Below are 23,137 nucleotides of genomic sequence, written 5' to 3' on the forward strand. Positions count from 1 at the left end.
GTGAGCTATCTTCAACCTCTTCCTCATCCCCAAAACACGCTTCCGTGTTGCATCCTACTCCATTGACGGAGTCAAAGCACAGGGTTGGGGTACTGGTGGCTGCACCCCCTAGAATGGCATGCAGCTCATCATAGAAGCAGCATATCCAGTCTGTGACCCGGAGCGGCCGCTTGCCTCTCTGTTTTTTGGTAGGCTTGCCTGAGCTCCTTAATTTTCACATGAGTCCCTGTTATAGCCTCTGTCCTTTATGCCCTTGGAGACTTTTTCAAATGTTTTGGCATTTCATTTACTGGAATGGAGTTCAGCTAGCATGGATTCGTCTCCCCATACAGCTATCAGATCCTGTACCTCCTGTTCGGTCCATGCTGGAGCTCTTTTGCAATTCTGCGACTCCATGGTCACCTCTGCTGATGAGCTGTGCATGGTCACCTCTGCTGATCAGCTCGCCACGCTGGCCAAACAGGAAACGAAATTCAAAAGTTTGTGGGCCTTTTCCTGTCTACCTGGCCAGTGCATCTGAGTTGAGAGCGCTGTCCAGAGCAGTCACAATGGAGCACTCTGGGATAGCTCGCGGAGGCAGTACCGTCAGATTGCATCCACACTACCCCAAATTCGACCTGGCAAGGCCGATTTCAGCACTAATCCCCTCATCGGAGGTGGAGTAAAGAAATTGATTTAAAGACCCCTTTAAGTTGGGGGAAAAAAGGGCTTCATCGTGTGGACATGTCCAGGCTTAAATCGAGGTAACGCTGCTAAATTCGACCAAAAATCGTAGTGTAGACCAAGCCTTAGAAATTTAATTTCTTTTTTTCACTTTAAGATGGCTGTGGTGGTATTTAAAGTTAATTTCCTAGCATTGTGTGCATAGTTATTGTACATCAGGAAATTCTGTAGACTTGCAGTAAATTCTCAAGTGCAGTGGCTCTGAATCAGCTCCAGAGATATAGCCAGACTGCTTTACTTAAAACAGTCACCTTTTTGACATTCAAAACAATGTGTTTTCTTTATAGTGGACTACATAATTATAAAGCCGATATCAGGATACAGTTGTGATATGAAAGCTTCTTATGCTAAATACTGGAGACCAAGAAGTACAATTGATGTTGGACATAGGGGTGCAGGAAACTCTACAACAACTACCAAGTAAGTAAATGTGTACCGGAATTGTGATATTTTGTCTAGTCCCACATACTTCATTTTTGTAGGTATCCACTTGTGTAAATAGGTTTGCCAGGTCAATTTTTATGAAAAACTCGTAGCAGATTTTAAGTGATTTTATTCTAAATGTGAGTATTCCTTTAAAACTAAAATTGCTGATAGGTACTCGTGTGTGTGTGTGTGTGTGTACTGTCTTACTCCTAACAATTTTTCCCTCTGTTTCTATTTCAGACTTGCTAAAGTTCAGGAGAACACTGTTGCTTCCCTGCGGAATGCTGCTAGCCATGTATGTGTGGGTGTATATGGAAACAAGCTATTTGTAAAAATACATCTGATATGTTGTGTTAAGGATCTAGTTATTCAGCAATTCAGTCAGGAAAATCTTAAGTGAAAAGAAAAGAATAGTCAAATACACAAAGTATGGAATTTTAATAGCAACTCCATAGGCATGGTTGTTACTTTCTTTTATAAGCTCACTTTAGACTTTCATTCTCAAACTCACCTTTCCACCTTAAAATTTGCAGATGTTGCTTCTAACACATGGAGAACTTTAGAGAGCTAACCTCAAATCCTACAAACTCACACGTAATGCATAACTTTTAAGCATGTGAGTAGCTTACTGAAGGCAATAGGCAAGATTCTGGCTCTGAAATCAGTGGATAAATTCGCACTGACTTCAGTAGGGCCAGGATTTCATCCAGTGGGAACTGGTCAGGTATATGAAGTTGATTTCCATAAATCTTTTAAGGATTATGGTCTTGGAGGTTAATTGGAAAAGACATTTTGGAGATGAGTTTGAAAAATTAAATCTTTCATTTTTTCAGAATGTGTTTTATATTGAAATCTAATTTTTACTTGTCTTCAACGAGAACTAGTATCTCTGACTTTTTAAAGATTGCATGGTTAATTTTGGGGATATTCATTTAGAATTCACAGTGCCGATATTCTGCCATTTAGTCTGAGGTTGCATTCAGACTTTCCTGTCCAAAGATCTTGATCAGAGGATAGGTATGTCTACACTACCCATGTTACAGCACAGCTGCGGCAGTACTACCATGGCCGCGCTGTGACATGGGCGGTGTAGACATGCTTTTATCACTGGTGGAGAGCGTTCCTGGCGATTTAAAAAAACAAAAACACCCCTAACATCTTTTAGCGCTGAAAGTGGCAGTGTAGACACAGCCTAAGATGAAGGAAGTGTTAATGGACTCGGACTGAAAGGAAGGTGGTAAGCAGGTTATGAGATGTCTTGTCCCACTCCCTTTTTCACACTGGGAATGAGGTGAGGCTCTTGAGGAGATGCTGCTGTGAGATAGATTCTTGGCATTACGCATCCTTGAAAGTCTGCTAGGAGCAGACCGACCTTGACCTTTCTGTTTATCACTTCCTTGTCACTGTGTTCTCTCAAAGTCTGTAGTTGAAAGGTGATTGAGCGTTATTTTCTGCTGTGGCATCGTTAACTTGCTGTCTGAATGCCATGTCAATGCATGTAGTATGCAGCAGAGCAGGTTTCATTGCCTACTTCAGGGATGTTGCAGTCCAGATGTACTACATATTCATGTTAAGGACTTTTAAGGAAAGTCTGATTTATTATTTCTTCTTTGAGTAGTGTCCCTCTGGGTGCTCCGCTGTGGGTTTGTCTGTGTCCCTGCGCTGCCAATTGGAGAACTCTGATAGCTGTGTCTGTTTGGCCTCTGCATGCCCTGCCTCCCCCACGCCATTTCCCTGCTCCCTCTCCCCGCCGCTCTGCTATGAGGCTAACCAGAGTTGTGTGGGCAAACTCTTCTCAACCACCTGGACTAGCAAGGGAGCTTTCACTGTCCATTAGCGGATTTTAACTTCTTTAGAATTGTTAATTTTTAGCTACCTTTTGGAGCTTCCCTTTCTTTTCTCCTTTATCTTTTGTTTACCAACCAACCTCTTACCCCCACCACAAAAAAAAAACCAAACCAACAACAAAAAATCCTATGCTTTATTTAGACTTAGTCTTTCTTCAACCCCCCTGGACAGGGTATATGCCCAGTTCAGTGGGCTTCAAGAAGTGTCTCAGTTGCAAGGAATCTATCCCGATGACTGACTGACATTCTCAGTGTATCCACTGTCTGGTAAAGGACCACATTCCCCAGAAGTGTGGTTTTATGCCAGTAACTGAAGCCCAGATTCAGAAAGGATAGAGAACTGAGACTCAAGCTTCTCCTAATGGAGGTGTCCCTTCTACCACTCTCAGAGCCATGCCAAGACCCCAGAAGGTGGGAAGCCTCACCACAACCCTCTACATCTAAGGGTAGTGAGCCCAAGAAGGCAACAATGAGCCACTCACATGAGGCCTTTAAGAAAAGGGCAGTGAGTCCCCACTGTGAGCCCCAACCGAGCTGAGAACAATCTCTGGCTCGCTCAATATTATTAGTACTTACAGCACCGAAGGCATCTAAGTCTGGTACCCAAAGCTCACACAGTACCAACTCGACAGAGCATGTTGGGCTGCGTAAGGACCATATGGGCACAGGCAAGGAATCATTGGTATGAACAAGGCGTGAGAAATCCAGAGAATCTGCCATGGGGAAGGCTTCTTCAGCCTACATCAGTACGGTCTTTGGCACACTAGACACTGATGGACTACACTATCAGGTCCACATCACAGGCTCCTTCGGTGCAGACATCTTGGCACCGTCAACCGCCACAAGTAATGACGTCTTAGGCACCACAGGACTTCTGGTATGTGTCAGACACTGAAAGGTCTGGACAAGCATAAGGCATCTCATAACCTGCTCTACTGGATTCACCTCTACTTGGTACTGGGGCCCTGGTACAAGTCTGCCCAGAGCTCCAGACTTGGAGGCAACATCATGTCATGCACCCCCATTTTCAAGTACTGAGTTGGATAGTGAGCAAGAGGACGTGGTCTCTTGCTGCTCTTCTCACCCATCCTACAGTACCCATTTCCAGTATGGACCTCAACTGTACTGCCCCTCTGATCTGCAGCCTCCCTGATATGGGTGGCCATGGTATCTACCATCGGGCCCCTTCCCATCTTCTCAATGGCCCTACTGGGACTAGCATGGCCTATCAAGAGCCACGGAGACACCTTGCTTCGGCTTCCACATCAAGGGCATCCAAGTCCCCTGAACCATTAAGAGAGGAACAGGAGGCTGAAGTAGAGGAGATAGCTACCCCCCAGACTAATTTCTCATCATCACCAGATAATACAGTGATGCACCCTCCACCATCGTTGACAGATGACTTTAAGCTTTTTCAGGAGCTGGCCCAGCAGGTGGCAGAGGCACTCTAGATACCATTACAAGAGGTGACTGAGCCACACCATAAACTAGTGGACATTTTACATTCTTCTGCCTTGTCCAGAGTAACCCTCCCGATTAACGAGGCTGTCTTGGACCCTGCCAAACTCATATGGCAGACCCCTGCATCAGTCCCACCAACATGCAGGCGGGCCAACAAAAAGTACTATGTGCCAGCAAAAGAGAGACAGCTTCTTTTCTCTGACCTACCTTTTAATTCGTGGACATGGTGAACTCAAGGAGCTGCCGGCACCATCTCAAATCTACCCTCTACAACTGGGACTGGAAGCGTCTAGATCTTTTGGGGGGGGAAAACATTCATCAGCCAACCTGCAATTCCGTATTCAAACTATCAACCTTAATGGCAAAATATGGTTACTTAAACTATTCAAAACTAAATTCCCTTATTGAGCAGCTCCCAAATTCTCACAAAGAACAATTTAAAGACATTGTTAAAAAAGGCCAATTGGTGGCAAAGACATCACTCCAATCTGCGCTTGAAGCAGCTGACATGGCGGCACACTCCATCTCTACTGCAGTTGTGATGAAACGAGCCTCTTGGCTGCACTTACCTGGTTTCTGCAAGGAGGTGCAAACAACTGTGGATGACCTTCCATTTGAAGTTTCAAAACTGTTCATTGAGAAGACGGATGTTTCCATCGACACTTTAAAGATTGCAGAGTTACTCTTCAAATGTTCAGAATCTACGTCTGGTTAGAAGAGAATATACTCCTCAACCTTCATTCAGACTCCGTTCATCACAGTACTCATCTCAACGATCATATGAACCCCAAAGAAAGAAGTGCAGGTTCCCCGTACAGAAACCTTCAGGCTCTCAGCTTGCTTCTTCACAGCCATCTACCACAAAATTACAGTTTTGACAAATTGGTTGAGGTGCCATCAGACCACTCTCCTCAATACCATCTGATGCTGGAAAACCTTACTCATCCCTGTGGATGACTCACCCCATTCCGCAGCACCTTGTAACAGATAGCTTATCTCTTATTGTAGCAGGCTCTCGTGAGAAGGGTCTCTGAAAAGGGATGGAGAAGGGCTGGGAGAGAGGTGAAATGGATGGAGTACTCATTTCAAATAATCCTCAGCACTCATTTGTCGGAGGCTATCTCCTCAGTGTAGGAGTCTTATAGCAAGTGTCCATACATCTTAAAGGCAAAGGTTTTTACTCTTGCTATTTCCTGATACCCAATAAAAAGTGAGATTGAAGAGCCATACTACACCTCAGAGCGCTGAACAAATTTGTCAAGGCTCAGAAGTTCAATATGGTCACCTTGGCGACGAGGTTTTTTAACCCATGAAAGCTTATGCCCAAATAAATCTGTTTAGTCTTCAAGGTGCCACCAGACTCCTTGTTGTTTTTGTGGATACAGACTAACATGGCTACCCCCGATACTTGATTATTCCAGCGTTAGAAAAGGGAGACTGGTTCTCGTCCCTCAACCTTCAAGATGCTTGCTTCCACATTTTGATCATACCAAGTCACAGACGATACCTCAGATTCACACTAGGCCAAGACCATTATCAGTACAGAGTACTCCGTTTGGCTTCTCATCAGTCCCCAGAGTATTCTCCAAGGTTTTCTCAGTAATGGCAACCCACCTACACTCCCAGGGTATTATGATTTACCCATACCTGGACAATTGTCTCGGCAGGTTGTGTTCTGTCGCTGAAGCCCAGCTAGTCACCATCTGCAGAACAACTACCTGGACATCTGCACATACCTTTGCAGAACTCTATGCGATCCTAGGAGACTTTGCTGCAGATGTCAGATTTGACGCCAGGGTACTATCATCCGTAAATATATTCGACTCTGAAGTCCCAGCCTCCAGTGGGGGATACTGCTCAGGAGTCATCTATAGTCGAGTATCTATAAGGACATTACTAGAAGAAGGTACTTCCCTTGTGCAGTAGTGATCATTCTTTGAGATGTGTGTCCCTGTGGGTACTCCACGCCCCCCCTTCTCCCCTCTACTTCAGAGTTCTCATAATAAACTCAGCAGTAGAGAAGGAATTGAGTCGCCTGCACAATGCTGGTTAGCCTTGTGGCAGAGCATACGAGGGGGAGGAGACTGTGCATGCACGGGCTAAACGGACCCCGCTACCAAAGTTCTCTGATCAGCAGCGCAGGAATGCAGACATGCCTATAGTGGAGCACCTACAGGGACACGCATCTTGAAGAACGATTGTTACTGCACAAGGTGAGTAATTTCTTCCCTCAGAGTCAGGGATTTTTGTTAGCCAACGCTGATACTAGTCATTCACTTAAAACAAAGTTCCTGTTTAGTCCAGTGGAGATGTGGTCTTTCTATGAAACTAAGTTTTCAAGAAATGGAAATTGGGTCTAATTCTATTTTATTCTCTACTGATCCACCTGTACCGATGTTCTCTTGGTGGCTAGAGTAAGAAACAGACGACCGTGATGGGAACACAGGAATTACCAATGGAGAGAAAAACAGCAGTGGTCTGTAGATCAGGATCCTGTCTTTCAGTCCTCTGAAGCATTGGATGTAGGGAAAATTTAAAAAATGAATTCTGTGAAGGTACTATATAAATAATCCTTCTGAGAGAGAGAGTGGAAATGTCCTAGACTTTCTATTTAGCTTCTAAAGCTAATGGAGAGAGAACATATGATCCAGGTGTGAGAATTTGAGTGCTACCTTCAGAGGACTTGATTTACTTCTGAATAATTCCTCTTTAATCAACCAAAAATAAAACTGGTCTTCAATTGACTTTTCTAATAAAAGCAGCACATGTTGTTCTTCAGCTTTATTCTTTAAAAAGAACAAACTTTCTAAGTGCTTTTATATAGTCATAACATAAAAAATAACAATTTAGCTCAATCCAAATAGGTTACACTTATTTATTTGATGCTGCTGCTTTAGTTTTTAACTGATACTTGAATGCTCATCAGCAATTTCAGTATCTCAAATCACCCCTTTGAGCAGACCTTGGCTTATATGTCAGAGCAGAGAAAGGTGTGTAAATTTCAGTATATGAAGTGTATCTCCTCTCATGGCTTTTCTTCAGTGAAGAGTGCATAATACTCTGACACACACTTGAACCCTTAAGAGATTGAATAAATAATAGCTATCAGACTTGCATACTGGTTATTTAAATATTTTTTCCTGTACATCGTTTATCAGTTGTTGAACTGAAGAATTTGGTCAACATATAACCAGTAGTTCCCTACAATGCTGTACTGAACTCTAACTTTTATCAGCTACTGTAGTTATTGTATATCAGTTGACATGCTATATATAAAATTTATAAATATGAAAACTTTCTTCTCTAGTTCTTATATGCAGTTCTTACTTTCTTCTCTGCAGGGAGCAGCATTTGTGGAATTTGATGTACATCTCTCTAAGGATCATGTGCCTGTTGTATATCACGATCTTACTTGTTGCATGGCTATGAAAAAGGTATATATGAATGTGCTGACCAAATTTCTGTTGTTAGTGTGACAATTACTGGAACTCAAATTATTTGACTGAAATTCCAAGATGTCTTGTAAAAATAGTTCGGTAACTCAGGAAAAAGTATGGAATGGAAACAAACAATACAATCTTAATATATTGGAAATTATGGTTTTGTATGAAAATATACCACAAAAGATGAGCTAATTTAATAGTAATTCTTTATCTTGATATTAGGGGCCCTTCAGATATGTGATCTGAAATACTTCCTTCTATGCTGTAGTGCAGTGGTTCTCAACCTCTTAGTCCATGACCTACAAAATCGCAGGAAATTCCTGTAATCTACCATATCTCGCAAGCCTTTGTGGCCATAATATATTGTCACAAGTTGGATTTTTTTGGCCTTTTTTGTCTTCTCAGCCCCTTGAAGCACTGCTTACCCTATTTTAGTATTTAACATTTTGTGGGGAGGAAAATTGGGGCTGAAGAACTTCCCTGGGGTTGAGTGTTAGGCCAGAAAAGATGGAGCCAGGGCAGAAGTGATAGTAGTAGGAAGAAAGGTCCTGGAAACAAGATGCTTCTTCAGTCACCTGCCAGAACAATTCTTCTGCTTTCTCACAGTATGATTCTCGAGGCCCCTGTATGTGACTCATTGGATGAGCAACACTGTTGTAGTGCATACTGATTATGATAGAAATTCACTAAGGAGGGCACAATCTTACAGCAGACGTGTAGAATTTCTCTTAAACCTCCAAGTTTCATAGCATACAGACCATTGAATATTGTTTATGAAAAAGGTGACTATAGATTTCATAATAAAAATGAGGCACTTTTCTGGTAGTTTGTCACAAAATGCTTGAGTGCATCACATTCTCTCATTGGATTTGTCCACATGGGTCAGCAGACCAGGTCAGGTAGGCTGAACCCTACGTTTTCCCCTTTCTTTCCTCTTCGCTACATTTTGACATCCATAGAGAAGAAGGAAGTGAAGGTGGAGAACTTGATAGATCTGCACCCCCTTTCCCCTGAAAAGCTTGAGCAAGTGTTTTTCACTGAGTAGACAGGGTTATCAACTCCTCATACTCAGCTTGCAATATTGTCACCTGACACATGACAAGCTTTGGCTTTGAATTGTGGTTGGCATGAAATGTGCACTCAGTATGTGAGTAATGAAATGGGTGTACAAAACATCTGAAATCAGTATAGCAATGTTTGAACAAAAACTTTTTAGTTGGAACGGGGAGAACATTTGAAATGAAAAATGGGGACAGATGTCTTGAAAGAAGTTCTTGGGACACTAGGACATCATATGAAATGACGTGTTCTCTTTATCAATGTTTTTGAGATGTTCAAAACAAAAATTTGGAAGGGTTGTCAAATGAGGTGTTTGGGGTTTTAGAATTTTTATTGTACACTTTCCATCTTGTGAACTTCAAGTTGATGTTACTCTGCATTCAATAAATTAATCTTTTTTAATGAACAAATGTAGGCAGTTACAAGAATTTTTAATAACGTACAGCAACAGCCTAGTGCATAGTTCACCACTTGAAAATTAAGTCCTAAATTGTGCTTGCAAATCTTACTTTTGCCTTAACTAAGTGCACTAAGACAGTTACTGTTTTGCACATCAAAACACCACTTTTGAAAACTGGTCTTCTCATCCATAAATTGATAAAGTGCCATTTTAACGTTATCAGTGGTAAACAACATATTTGTCAGTGTGCTTGGCTAAATGCTTTAGTGATGTCTGTCTTGAAATAAGTGTATTGCTTATACTAGTGCATTTTCAACATTTTATGTCAAATACATATTTTTTTCCAAGAAATACGATGCTGAGCCATTGGAATTGTTTGAGATACCAGTAAAAGAACTTTCATATGACCAACTGCAATTATTAAAGGTAATGTCATGGTAGGCTAGTTTAGTATGTTGCTGCACAGTAGATGTTTGTATTAAAACTGGATATCAGATCTTCATTTTGAAATATTTACGGTCTGAGGGAGCTCTTGCTGCTGCTCTGTATGTACTACACAATAAGTAGTTTAAAAGCATTTTTTTTCAATTTTAGCAGAGAGCATTCCTTATGGAAGACTAGCTATATATCAAGATGGGAGTTTAAATATTAAGCCATATGAATTACTGAGCACAAAAAATTACCTCTTAGTTGTAGATGACTACGTGGATCTCCTTTACGTCCCCAAAAACTTAATAAAAAGAGAGATTCTTGGACAAAGATATAAGAGATTGGGAGTAGGGGGTTTAAAATGCAATGGCCATATCTGTAGTATCACTACCATGATACTCCGAATATACTGAAGATGAGGTCAAGGGCCTAATTTTCAGAAGAGCTAAGTATTCGCATCTTGCATAGAAGTTAATGGAAGCTGAGGGTACTCAGTAACTCTAAAAATCTGGCACTAGTTTGTTTTGTTTTTTGGTTTTTTTTTTTCATGTTAACAGGATTTTTAAGGTATTTTTACTGTTGTGATCAATCGAATAGCTTTTAAGGAAAATAGCTTATTTTCTGATCAAATGCTACTTTGTTTTCAACTTGTTCTGTCCTTATAACTCTTACACTGGGTGGAAAGGTGGAACAGCATGCTAAACAGACCCAGATGATGACCCATTAACATTGAGTATTACAACAATATGAGTTTAAAAAAAAATAGAATAGCCTGAAGATGGTGTTAGAAGTCATTTAAAGCTGATAGTTCAGAATCTTTACCAAGGAAGGGATATAAAAACTACATTTGTTATTTTGGGGGTTTGTCTGCATTAGGAAAAGACATCGAGGGTATATCAGATAATCCTGGCTTAATCTAAACAGACCCTTGCAGTTGAGGGCAAAGGTTAGGAATGATGCATAATCCAATCTAACCTGGTCAGGCAAAATTGGAGAGTAGGATATTGGCCTGTCACTATGGATACCGTGGGGACATTGACTTTCTGGAAAAATAGAGAACAGGAGATGAGTCTGGGAAGCATGAGAGTTGAAAACGGGGGGTGAAACTGCTTATTTCAGAGTCAAGGAAAGATGTGACTGAAACAAGAATTTTAGGTACTCTTATTTTCTTAAATTACCTAATTTTCTCCTTCAGCCTCAAAGAGAAAATTGAGTGGATGCAGGGTCTCAGCTGAAGCCCCACAGTATTTTAAGTCAGATGCATGGCCCCATCCCATAAACTGTGGTCAGCCCTCTGCTTGTAGTGGGGCCCAGAGTACAGAAAGTATACAGACAGATTAGATGAGTTTTCATGGATGCACGTTATGGTCATTGCATAAGGAGAAGGTACAATTTTCATAATGTGCCTTACACATCTTAACTTTTAAATTCTATCCTTATCGCCCTGTCCACTTGTACATTTTTTTTGGTTGGATAATTATATATATATTTATTTCTCCCTAAAATCTTAAAGTAGGCAAGTTGGAAAGAAAATAGATGTTTGTATTAGAATTTTTTTGTCTGTCTTCCTACCAGAACTGCATGTTTGGCAGACTTTTTTTTAAACTTTTAAAAACAAATGTAAGGGAATTCAGAAGGAAAAATCTAATTGTTCTTTACCAAAATAGTACAGTCTCTACAGATAAAAGAATACTTGTTAATTTAATATATTCTTTTTGTGATCTTTAGCTGGCTCATGTGACTGCCTTGAAATTAAAAGATCACAATGGTATGTACTAATATAAGGCAGCAGATAAAAACGTTTGTAAGAATTTATATTGTCATTCAAATGTTTATTTTCCAATCAATTTTGTTTATTCCTAGAAACTGAAAGTTGAGATTTTCAAATATTTGAGAGCGCTATTTATCACATAGTATTTTCACAGGGAAGTTATGTATAACGGCATCACTGGTAGCATGTAATACCATTCTCCAACATATTTAAGAAAAATTGTAATTACTCCACTAACAAAATCACCACCAGTGTCTCCCTCCAACAGCTTCTTGACCGTACCAGTTTCTCAGCTCCTGATATTCCAGGGACAAAAGATGGACCTTGCAGTGTGCCCTAAAATGCTAGTAAACTTGGGCTGTTATAAAATATGTAACACGGTCTCTTTTGCTGCAGAATTTCATAGTACTGTTCACTATAGAATTAAATATCACCAGGATTTAGTTAGTTCTGATAACAGTGAAATACGTAATTTTGCTGCATTACAAAAGCTTTTAGTGCACTATTTAAATTTGTAAACTGAGCTGAATTTCTTTACCACTTGTGTTGCCATTGCGCAGTTGATGTAATGAAGTGAACACTATCATCAATTTACTGGGTTTGCTCAAAGCATGAGTACATTATTGAAACAAGGCCCTGGGGAAATAAGAATAACTAGAGGAGTCTCTCAAAGCAGGAGTTTCTTATCAGATGTCAGAATTCTGTGTTCTCAGCCATTTTCCTTGGTGCCTTTCATAATAAGCTTCATCAGAAAAATGTGAGAATTTATTTTTATTTGACTTATGGTCTTTTAAACCTTCCTTAAGATCACTCATTGAACCTTTTAGTTTGTATATGACTTGCATGTATTAGACCAGGAGTAGGCAACCTATGGCAAGTGTGCCAAAGGCGGCACGCGAGCTGATTTTCAGTGGCACACACTGCCCGGGTCCTGGCTACTAGTCCGGGGACTCTGCATTTTAATTTAATTTTAAATAAAGCTTCTTAAACATTTTAAAAACCTTATTTACTTTACATACAACAATAGTTTAGTTATATATTATAGACTTATAGAAAGAGACCTTCTAAAAACATTAAAATGTATTACTGGCATGCAAAGATTTAAATTAGAATGAATAAGACTCGGCACACCACTTCTGAAAGGTTGTCGACTCCTGAATTAGACCATTATCCTGCTCAGGCTTGGTAACATACTTTTTTAATATTTCCATAAAAAAGATGTACCTTTTCAGAATCCATTATGCAAACTGTAGTTGAATCTTAACTTCTTTACTAGTGAGCATATCCCAGGAAATGCATTCAAAATTACTGAATTTTGAGGACTGGCATACAAATCCAGAAGCAAATTGTCCCAAGTTTTGCGCATCACACTGTACTATATTAAATTGAAGTACAAGTGGCAAAATATATTAAGATTTCATCATGAACTAGTAAATGTACTGTAATTTGTTTTTTAAAGTTTTAGTAATACCACTTAGCTGGAGATGCCAATTAAAGTATTGTGCAACTGAACTTTTGACTGCCACTTTCATGTATAGAATCCATTGACTAGCTTAATTTTGATAAATATTATTCTTTTTATCTAGCTATTATTGGATACATGTCTTCCAGCATTAGGTGTTTGCAATTTGCAGTGTTGCCAACTCGGATTTATTGGAAATAACATGATTTTGGCCACCTCCTATAGGCAGTCTTGTAATGATGTGAAAAGCTCCCTCCATTTATATAATTTGGGGAAAGCAAAATCAGAGTGAGCTCCCCACATACTACACTGTAGTCTTGAGGAAGGTGCACTGAACTGCAAGCCCAAGAGACCATGAATTTTAGTTTCAGCTCTTTAATATATCTGTGCCCTTCACAATTGAGTCAAGGTCTCATACTTTTGCCTTGGAGAAGGGATTAAGTATCATTCATCAATTTCACAGGATAATGGAGAATGTGTATAAAGTCATTTTAGACAAAGCTGGGAATCGAATCTAGGTATCCAATATAAGAGAGCCAAATCTTACCCATTTTGATAGTTTGCCAAAGGAATGTGGCAAATTAGGTGCTTCTGTAACCCATGCTAACACAGTGTGGCTCTATCACCACACACAGCAGCTTATGACTTTTATGGTTTCCGTGTTAAAAAAAAAATCTGGTAAAGGCCTGTGCTTTTACATCCAGAGGTCTCTGTCTCATTCCTCAAAGACAACCTACAGGGGTATTGTTCTGTTTAGCTATGCTGTCTGTAACCACTAGACCACAATCTGGTCCTGTAACCAGAAGAAAAAACCAAGAACTCTGATGCCCAGTGTTAGGCTGTTTCTCAAATGCTGTGTAATCCACTGGCATTGTGTGTATGATGTATGGACAGGCTCCTACTGAGGATAACAGCATGCTTTTCCTTTCACCAGTTACTCTAGTGGAAGTAGAAGAGATGTGTGCTGTGGAACAGAAGGTTTAAACTCTGACAATGACCCATGTGGGAGTGAAACGTGTGTGTGTGTGTGTGTGTGTATAAAATGAATAATTTATACTGAATAAAAGTTAGTATAGGACCCTGAAGTAAGAGTTGGAATGGTTTTATATTGCAAAACATTGCATTTAGAAGTGACTTTACATGTGGTATTAAGTTACTGTTGCATTTTTTTTGTGCTTGTACTTTGGTTTAATGGGAGTGGTCACTTTAAGAACAGAATGTGAGATTAAGACTGCCTATAGAGAGAGGTATTTGAGGCTGAGAGTAATGTGTGGGAGACTCTGTTTCCTGAGTGGAAGATATTGTCTCTAATTTCCAAAAAGGTCAGAACTTCTAGAAAACAAGCTTAATTCTCAAAGCATACCATTAGCACTTATAGGGAACTATGAGTCTGTCTACACTACAGTAAAACACCTATGGCTGGCTCATGTCAGCCAACTCGGGCTTGTGGGGCTAGGGCTGTGGGGCTACAAAATTGCAGTGTAGACGTCCAGGCTTGGATTGGAGCCTGGGGTCTGTGAACCTCCCCGCCCAATTAAGTCCCAGAGCCTGGGCTCCAGCTTGAGCCTGGACATCATCATGGCAATTTTATAGCCCCGCAGCCTGTGTCGGCTGACACAGGCCAGCTGTGGGTGTTTTTATTGCAGTGTAGACATGCTCTGTATGTCTCAGGGCATTGCTAATGAGCTGTAGAGCCTTTCAGCCATAGGTCACCAGTATGAAATCCAGCTCAGCAGGGATAAAAAGGCATTCCCATTTAAAGGAAGTCTGGTAGCCTCGGAGTTCAACTTTCAGCTGCCCTGTCACAAACTTTGCACTAAATTGTAAGCTCTTCAGGGCATAACTTTCTTACTATATGTTTGGACAGACCATAGCGCAAATGGGACCGATCTCAGTTGAGTACTCGAGGAAAAGCTCATGCAGCATGGGCCAAAATCACCTTGTTCACTATATGTTTGAGTTGGCAACACTAAGGGTACGTCCAGACTACCCGCCAAATCGGCGGGTAGCGATCGATTTTGCGGGGATCGATATATCGCATCTCATCTAGACGCGATATATTGATCCCTGAACGCGCTCCCGTCGACTCCGGAACTCCACCGGAGCAAGTGGCGGTAGCGGAGTCGACAGGGGAGTCGCGGACGTCGATCCCGAGCGGTGAGGATGGGAGGTAAGTCGAGATAAGATACTTCGACTTCAGCTACGGTGAAGTTGCGTATCTTACCTCGACACTGCCCCCAGTGTGAACCAGGCCTAAGTCTCACACATGTTGGAGGTGGGGTGGGAGGAGTTAAATAATCAAAAGACAAACTTCAAAAAAAGTTAATCTCTTTTAAAATCTCATGATTTTGAAGACAGTCTCCTAATTTGGGGGTTGGCAATACTGGTATTCACCTTTATTTAAATATATTTTTTTATTTAATTTCAGCATCTTTTAAAGGGGAGGAAAGCCCTGCTTCTGAGAACCAACCATTTCCGTCTCTCCAGACGGTAAGCAGCAGTCAGTATAGAACTAGACAATGTTGAGCAATGTAATGCTAGGCAAATTGAAATTTTGCAAATATTTATAAATAAGTTTGGGTTCTTGCATGCTTAATGGAGAAGTGGAGTCTAGAACACAAATTTCCAAAGGTTTTTGTCACAGGACGAGGAAAGGGTTCAAAATGGAACATTTTTTTGACTGTCTACGTGCACATAAATTCAGGGCACTGAAATGCTGTAATTGTCTAGTAAATAACCAATGTAGGTTGTATAGCCACTGTAAATGTATCAGCCATATTCAAAACCTCTTCAGTTTCCAACATGAATTATAAATGGGACATCTTTTGATTTACTGCTTCAATTTTGAGGAAAAGCCAAAAAAGATGATCTGGAAAAAAAAATTCCATTTCTTGCCAGTTCCTGAATCAGCCTGATTTTTGCAATAAGAGCTCACTGGTGGGTAATGAAATACTTCTTCCCAGCAGTTGACAAGACGCTTTTTACCAGCAACGGTGCATTAAAGCCAAAGAAAATGGGTGGAGTGGCACTAAAAGGAGGCTATGGGCCAGAACTTTCAAAAGTGGCCACTAATTATGGATGGCTCAGTTTTTAGGTGTCCAGCTTGGCACCTAGAGCCTGCTTTTCAGAAATCCTGTTCATCCACAACTCTAGAAGTTTTTGGGACCCGCAGGTGCTTAACATCTCTGAAAATCAGACCTCTGGGGAGTGACAAATTGGGCACCAAATTTGAGGCATCCGCAATTGGTGGCCGCTTTTCAAAACTTTAGCCTTAGAATTGCATTTGTTCACCACTTAGCTTCTGCCACTTAGCACAGGCACATATATCACTGAGTGAGTACAGTTCCAGTATATTCCATTAATAACTAATCTTTGCCAAAGTTGTGTTTCTGAGTTGGCTTTTTCTTCAGAAACTGTTCACCAGACTTAGTCTGTGATAATGCTTGAAACTTTTTTTTTTCTTGAACTGTGCTTCTATTTGCCCCTTACAGCAATTGCTGGGTACTTTTCTCCCAAATCCAAATGAAAGTAATTAAATCTTTATCTTTTGTCTGAGAGGTAAACATGAATAAATGGATAATGAACTGGCCTAGACAATTTTTGGCAGTTAACCAGGAAAATTGTGACTTTTTTCATGTATCAGAGCAATTGTTTTTGATATGTAAACATATGTAATAAGTAGCCAAACAGAAAATGTATGCACTAAGTATTTATAAATTGTAAATAATATACATCCCAAAGTGTTAGTACATAAGAAATTAGTTGCAGATAATGCTGTAGCTAATTCCTGAAGGTTTTTCTCATTATTCCATTGACCCACTTTGGACCAGAGTAGAAAAGGGATAATGTGCCTTTAAGTGTTAAAGAATCATATATATGCTGTACTTCTTGGCCCTTGCTGGGTGATGTTTCAGCATTTTTTGTTCTGTATTTATCCTTGCCAATAGTATTTAATGAGCAGCATGTGATTTGGTCCCTTTTTATAATACTGTTGTATCCAGGTTCTGGAATCCCTTCCTGAAGATGTCGGGTTTAACATAGAAATAAAATGGATCTGCCAACAAAGAGTAAGCAATGTATAATGTTCCTTGTTGTGATAACTTGTGTTACATTGCAGACTACCATGCATATCTTGATAAGTCAGTTTGCATGTGACACAGACCTAAACAACTTTGATTAAATAAAAATAGCTGTAAAATAGTAATTAGGCTTACCCAGACTTTTTTTCTTTTGAACAGTAAAAGGCAGTTTTGTTCCACTGACAGTGTATCCTACTAGCTTTAGAACTAGAAAATAAGACACTGAACCTGCAAATAAACAGACACATACTTCCCTTTTAAGCACATGCGTAAGTGTTTGTATTGGGATCATAATGCAGAACTGACCATTTTTTGTAGGCAATCATCTTCTAAAGATGAAAAGATTCCTGAGTTATTTATATAATTAAATATTGCTACAACATTTATACACTTACAGATGGTTGTACAAAACATCTAATGTTAGTTGCCCTTTCCTTTATTAATTTATACTACATTTGGCTTTTTAATATATTTTATAATATATTATACTACATTTTTATATTTTAATATAACCCATATTTAAATTATTTTATTATGCAAATGATCTTTTAATTTTAATATACTTCATGTATAGTTGATGTTCCTAGGAATAAAGTAAGTTGTTTTAATGAATCTTGAAAAGTCCATTTAAAGTTATAAAACTTAAAACACTGATTTAAAAGCTGAATATTTCTGAACAATTTTGTTGAAAGCCAGCTCTATAGTGTTGCAAATAGCACTTGGTAGACTGGAGAAGAGTGCTATTTTTTTATTCATATTGATGAGCTGGATTCTTTTTTCACTCAACTTAAATAATAGACTCCTGTCATTTGAAATAATTATAGTAGTCATTGAGTTAGTTCAGCTACTTGTTCTTGTTTTTATAGGATGGGAAATGGGATGGCAACCTGTCAACCTATTTTGATATGAACCTCTTCTTAGATATCATTCTAAAAACTATTCTAGAAAATGCTGGAAGAAGGAGAATTATATTTTCTTCATTTGATGCGGACATTTGCACAATGTAAGTTACAACTCAACTTTAAACCATTTTTGACTCAATAGATTTCACTTTCGGTGTTAGTGCACAATGGAAAACTCATTAAGAAGTTATTTTTGTGACTTGAGTTTGAATGCCAACATGCTTAAGTTTAGTTGCTAAACATGGATTTAGACCTTTCATCCATCTGACTCCTGCCCAAAAATATAATCTGAAAACAAAGCCAGCAACATATTAAGAGAAAAGGCATTGGAAAAAATAGAGAATTTACTATTTGTTAAAGTGGCTCAGTTGTCTGAGTAAACATTTTATTTTCTTAAAACAGGGAAAAGAGCAGACTTTATACTGGGGTTTCACTTTCCCTCTGGCTTCAGTTTCCTGGCCATTCCAGCATGTGTCAAACTGTTCCTTCCTCTCAGCTGGAGGATAAAATATTTAGTCTCAAAACAAGAAAATACCTGTTTGAAATGCTCTGCTTCACAGTACTGCATAAGGAAAGTCAGGGCCAGATAACAGCTCTAATGTCTCTTCAGGTATAGGACAGTTTTGGGTAATGTCAGTGTCCATATGCTGCTGTGCAAACAAATGCCAAGACAGTACACTTACCTGGTAACAACCAATTCTTGTCACAATAGGCGACCATGTTAGAACAGGGCGTATCATCTTTATTTGGCAGTTATTTAGTGCACGCAAATTAAATATACATCTATAATGATAGAATTCTCTATTGACAATTTTCAATAAATCTCTGATTAAAAATACAAACATGAAAATTCTTAAATTACATAAATACAGTTAGTGGATATTGGCTTTCTGTTGTGGCACATCTTATGTTGGTTTTTTGGGTGCTGAATAAAGAAGAGACAGACCCTGAATAGGGAACTTATGGTCTACGACATAGAGTAATCGACATACTACACCAGTCTTTGTATGGAAATATTGCAGAATTCCCTATTGAAAGACTGTGTAGAACAGGGGTCGGCAGCCTTTCAGAAGTGGTGTGCCGAGTCTTCATTTATTCACTCTAATTTAAGGTTTTGCATGCCAGTAATACATTTTAACGTTTTTAGAAGGTCTCTTTCTATAAGTCTATAATACAACAATAGATTAATTATATATGTAAAGTAAATAAGGTTTCAAAATGTTTAAGAAGCTTCATTTAAAATTAAATTAAAATGCAGAGCCTCCCAGACCAGTGGCCAGGACCCAGGCAGTGTGAGCGCCACTGAAAATCAGCTCATGTGCCACCTTCGGCACACGGGCCATAGGTTGCCTACCCCTGGTGTAGAAGAAATCTTTAAAGCAGAGATTTGAAAGAAGACGGGTACTTGACAATAAGAGGACTTCCAAACATAAGGGACAGCCTGGGAAAAAGAGTGGAAGAAGGGTTCAAAGGGGCTAGTTAGGAGGGGGCAATGAAAGGTGAAGAGTAAGTGACGGAGTCAAAGTTGATGAATCACCATGGCCAGAATACTACTTCGGCCTATTACTATTTCATAGTTGTGCTGGTGAACCAACTCTAAAGCGGTCAAGGTGGCTTGGGAATGTTTTACATTTGCTGTTGTGTGTTTTACAAAGGGAAAAATGATAGAAGGCTACTTGCTTCTAGAATTTTATATATGGAAAACTTTGGGGAGGAGGAACATACTTTAGCTTACTTTAAATAGTTGAAATATGTAAATCTCTAAAGTGGTGAAAGGGACAATGGTATGTTGTACACACTGAGGCAAAACTGCAGTGTTTATCTGTTGCATCTGCAAAGGATTAAATGAATATCCAATAAGTAAAAGTATTCCCTTCTAACCATGAGACTGAACTTGTCATTTGTAGTGAATGTGTTCAAACATGCAAATGTGCATATTACTATGCAGGAAAGAGAGACATCACTATGCCAAACTATCTTTCTGGAATTAAAATCCAGGGCAGTCATGTCCCTTTTGCTTAGGAAGAAAGGGGAGAAAAAAATCAGTCTTGTGAAAAAGAATTTCTCCATTTTCTCATAACATTTGCCTTGTCTTTTCTGGAATATAGTAAAGGTTACTGCATTATGTTAACTTTTTAGTCATATCCAACTGTCTAGACAGACTGGTGTCTGCCCACAAAACTGCCTAATCCTTGATTAATACTTTGCATATTACATGTCAGTACAGTTTGGGAATGGTGACTCTGCTTTCATATTCTCATCCGTGTGAGAGAAACACTACTGAAGTTTCCCTTTGCAATTGTATTTTTATATTCTTTTACAGGGTTCGGCAAAAGCAAAATAAGTATCCTGTGTTGTTTCTGACACAAGGAACATCTGAAATTTATCCAGAACTTATGGATCTCAGGTCTCGTACAACTCCTATTGCCATGAGCTTTGCCCAGTTTGAAAACTTGCTGGTAAGTTGTCATGCTCTTGTTACTCTGTGAAATGAAACTAACTTATTGCTCCATTCCATAATTGCTGATAAACTGACTTTTAAAATATGGAAGCAGAATAAGGTGACAAGCAAACTGTTAAAAGAATACATAAACATTTAGTAAACATGTTAAAGTAATGAATTTTCATTGCTTTAAAGTACTAAGAATGCACTTCAGCCCTCTTGCATTTTTAAAGACTTGCTTCTTTAACTACGGTTCAATAGTCATTGAATTCCTTTTTAATTCATTTTATTTTTTTCTTTTAGTTGTCTAAAAATTGTGAAACGCTTCAGTGATCAAAAGCTAGAAATGCTGACTTTTAAAAGTATTTAGTCTAGATTATATTTGTGTTTTCTTAAGTGTTTTTTTTATAACTTTTCAGGGAATTAATGTGCACACTGAAGACCTACTTAGGGACCCATCATATATTCAAGAGGCCAAATCTAAAGGTTTAGTTATTTTCTGTTGGGGTGATGATACGAATGACCCAGAGAACAGGAAGAAGTTGAGAGAATATGGCATTAATGGGCTAATATATGACAGGTATTTATTTCTTCAGATATTTCTTTAGAATTACAATACTTAAAGTGAGCATATGAAATGTTTGTTCTTTCTGATCCTGCATTGACTTCACTTTGATTTTGGCCTGATTTGAGTGGGTGTTAGAATATCCTGCTCTGTATGTGTCTGTAAACCCAAGTTCAAGAGACAGTTGTCCTAAAACTCACATACTGTCTCAGTTGCATATGTGAAACATAGGTGACTCTTCCTTCTGTAGGAGGAGGATGCAAGTACATGGATGGCCAATTTATTGTGTGGCCTTGCGTTTGATTCCTAAAAGAGAACACAGTGACACAACCTCTTTACTGGTCTGGGTTGAACCCCAAAGTGTCACATCTCTTCTCCAACTCTGCAGTAGAATGCTACATCTCCTTTAAAGTAAGGAAATAATGAGATATAAGAGGAGAGGCTTGCATATAGCTTCCCGGAGCGCGCACACCACCCCTGCACACCTATAATATGATTGGTGGACCAGTTAGTAAAGAAGCACTCTGGGTAAGTTCTAGAACTTCTCTCTCTCGCCAACAGAAGTTGGTCCAGTGAAAGATATTACCTCACCCACCTTGTCTTTTGATTTGAGAAGACTGATTATTTTGTGTCCTGAGGTTATGAAAAGGGCTAGGCCTAACTTGGGGGAGGTGGGGAGGTACTGGTGAAATTGTCATAAAAGTGTCTCATTGATCGAATATCAGAGGGGTAGCCGTGTTAGTCTGGATCTGTAAAAGCAGCAAAGAATCCTGTGGCACCTTATAGACTGACAGACGTTTTGCAGCATGAGCTTTCGTGGGTGAATACCCACTTCTTCGGATGCAAGACACGAAAGCTCATGCTGCAAAACGTCTGTTAGTCTATAAGGTGCTACAGGATTCTTTGCTGTTTTCATTGATCGAAAGGACTTAACACCTCAATCAGCAGCAGTTCCTAAACTGCAGCTGAAAGTGAATGCCTCTTAGGGTATGGCTACACTGGCGATTTGCAGCGCTGGAAAGCCTCCACCAGCGCTGCAATTAGTAAGTGGCCACACCTGCAGGGCACTTCCAGCGCTGCAACTCCCTGGCTGCAGCGCTGGCCGTACACCTCACTCGGCATGGGGAATAAGGATTCCAGCGCTGGTGCTGCAGCGCTGGTCATCAAGTGTGGCCACACACCAGCGCTGTGATTGGCCTCCAGGGAATAAGGTGTATCCCAGAATGCTTTTATAAATTACTCTCTTTGTTTTGTTATGCAGCCTCTCTTTGTTTTGTTGTGAACGAGCTCCGATCTGTACCTGGCTGTAAACAATCAAATGAGAGGCAGGGAGAGTGAATGAAACAGAACGGAGCCGATCAGAGCTCCGTTTGAACTGCTTATCTATAAAAACAAACACTGATCACAGCAAACAGGAGCTATCTGTACCTGGCTGTGAACGATCAAATGAGAGGCAGGGGAAACAGTGTTGGATGCAGGCTGTTAGGGTTCGCAAACATTTTGTGATTTTTCCAATCTCTCTCTTCCCCGCTCCCTGTCACAGTACACCACAGGGAGTGAGTGAAACAGGGGGGAGTCCGTGTTGGAGGCAGGCTGTTTGCAATTAGAGTTAAGACTAAGGGCTCATGAACATTTTGTGATTTTTCCAATCCAGGAAGCTAACACACAGTGTTGGCTCCAAAAATGCACTCTCTCTATCTTCCCCGCTCCCTGTCACAGTACACCACCCTCCACCCCCCTCTTTTGAAAAGCACGTTGGTGCACTTGAATGCTGGGATAGCTGCCCATAATGCAGCACTCCCAACAGCGCTGCAAATGCTCCAAATGTGGCCACACACCAGCGCTGGTAGCTGTGAGTGTGGCCACACACCAGCGCTGCTCCTACACAGCTGGATGACCAGCGCTGCAAACTACCAGCGCTGCAAACCGTAAGTGTAGCCATACCCTTAGCTGTGGAAATAAATGCTATATAGTAATTTTCTTGAACATGCTAAAAGGTAGTTGTTCCTCCATGTACTGCAACTGTTATAGCTGGTGGTGTAACAGAGAGGATTGCCATAGGAATGGATCTGCCGACTGAGGGAGGGCCAGAAAGTGAATCCAGATATCTTGAGTCCCGGTCTACTA

The 23,137-nt window shown here is 40.0% G+C and overlaps 1 protein-coding gene across 2 annotated transcripts in view; it reads left to right on the forward strand.

Moving 5' to 3' along the window:
• Nucleotides 1-23,137, forward strand: part of GPCPD1 (glycerophosphocholine phosphodiesterase 1) — a 69,478-nt gene that overhangs the window by 41,450 nt on the left and 4,891 nt on the right. For both annotated transcript variants that reach the window (XM_045009794.1, XM_045009795.1), the window contains exons 10-19: nt 1,011-1,143; nt 1,390-1,444; nt 7,799-7,891; nt 9,708-9,785; nt 11,517-11,556; nt 15,450-15,511; nt 17,023-17,088; nt 17,967-18,103; nt 20,326-20,461; nt 20,865-21,025. In XM_045009794.1, the coding sequence (XP_044865729.1) occupies nt 1,011-1,143; nt 1,390-1,444; nt 7,799-7,891; nt 9,708-9,785; nt 11,517-11,556; nt 15,450-15,511; nt 17,023-17,088; nt 17,967-18,103; nt 20,326-20,461; nt 20,865-21,025 (961 nt within the window). The remainder of the gene's footprint in view (nt 1-1,010; nt 1,144-1,389; nt 1,445-7,798; nt 7,892-9,707; nt 9,786-11,516; nt 11,557-15,449; nt 15,512-17,022; nt 17,089-17,966; nt 18,104-20,325; nt 20,462-20,864; nt 21,026-23,137) is intronic.

Source organism: Mauremys mutica, chromosome 3, assembly GCF_020497125.1.
Source record: "Mauremys mutica isolate MM-2020 ecotype Southern chromosome 3, ASM2049712v1, whole genome shotgun sequence".
In the NCBI taxonomy this organism is placed as follows: Eukaryota; Metazoa; Chordata; order Testudines; family Geoemydidae; genus Mauremys; species Mauremys mutica.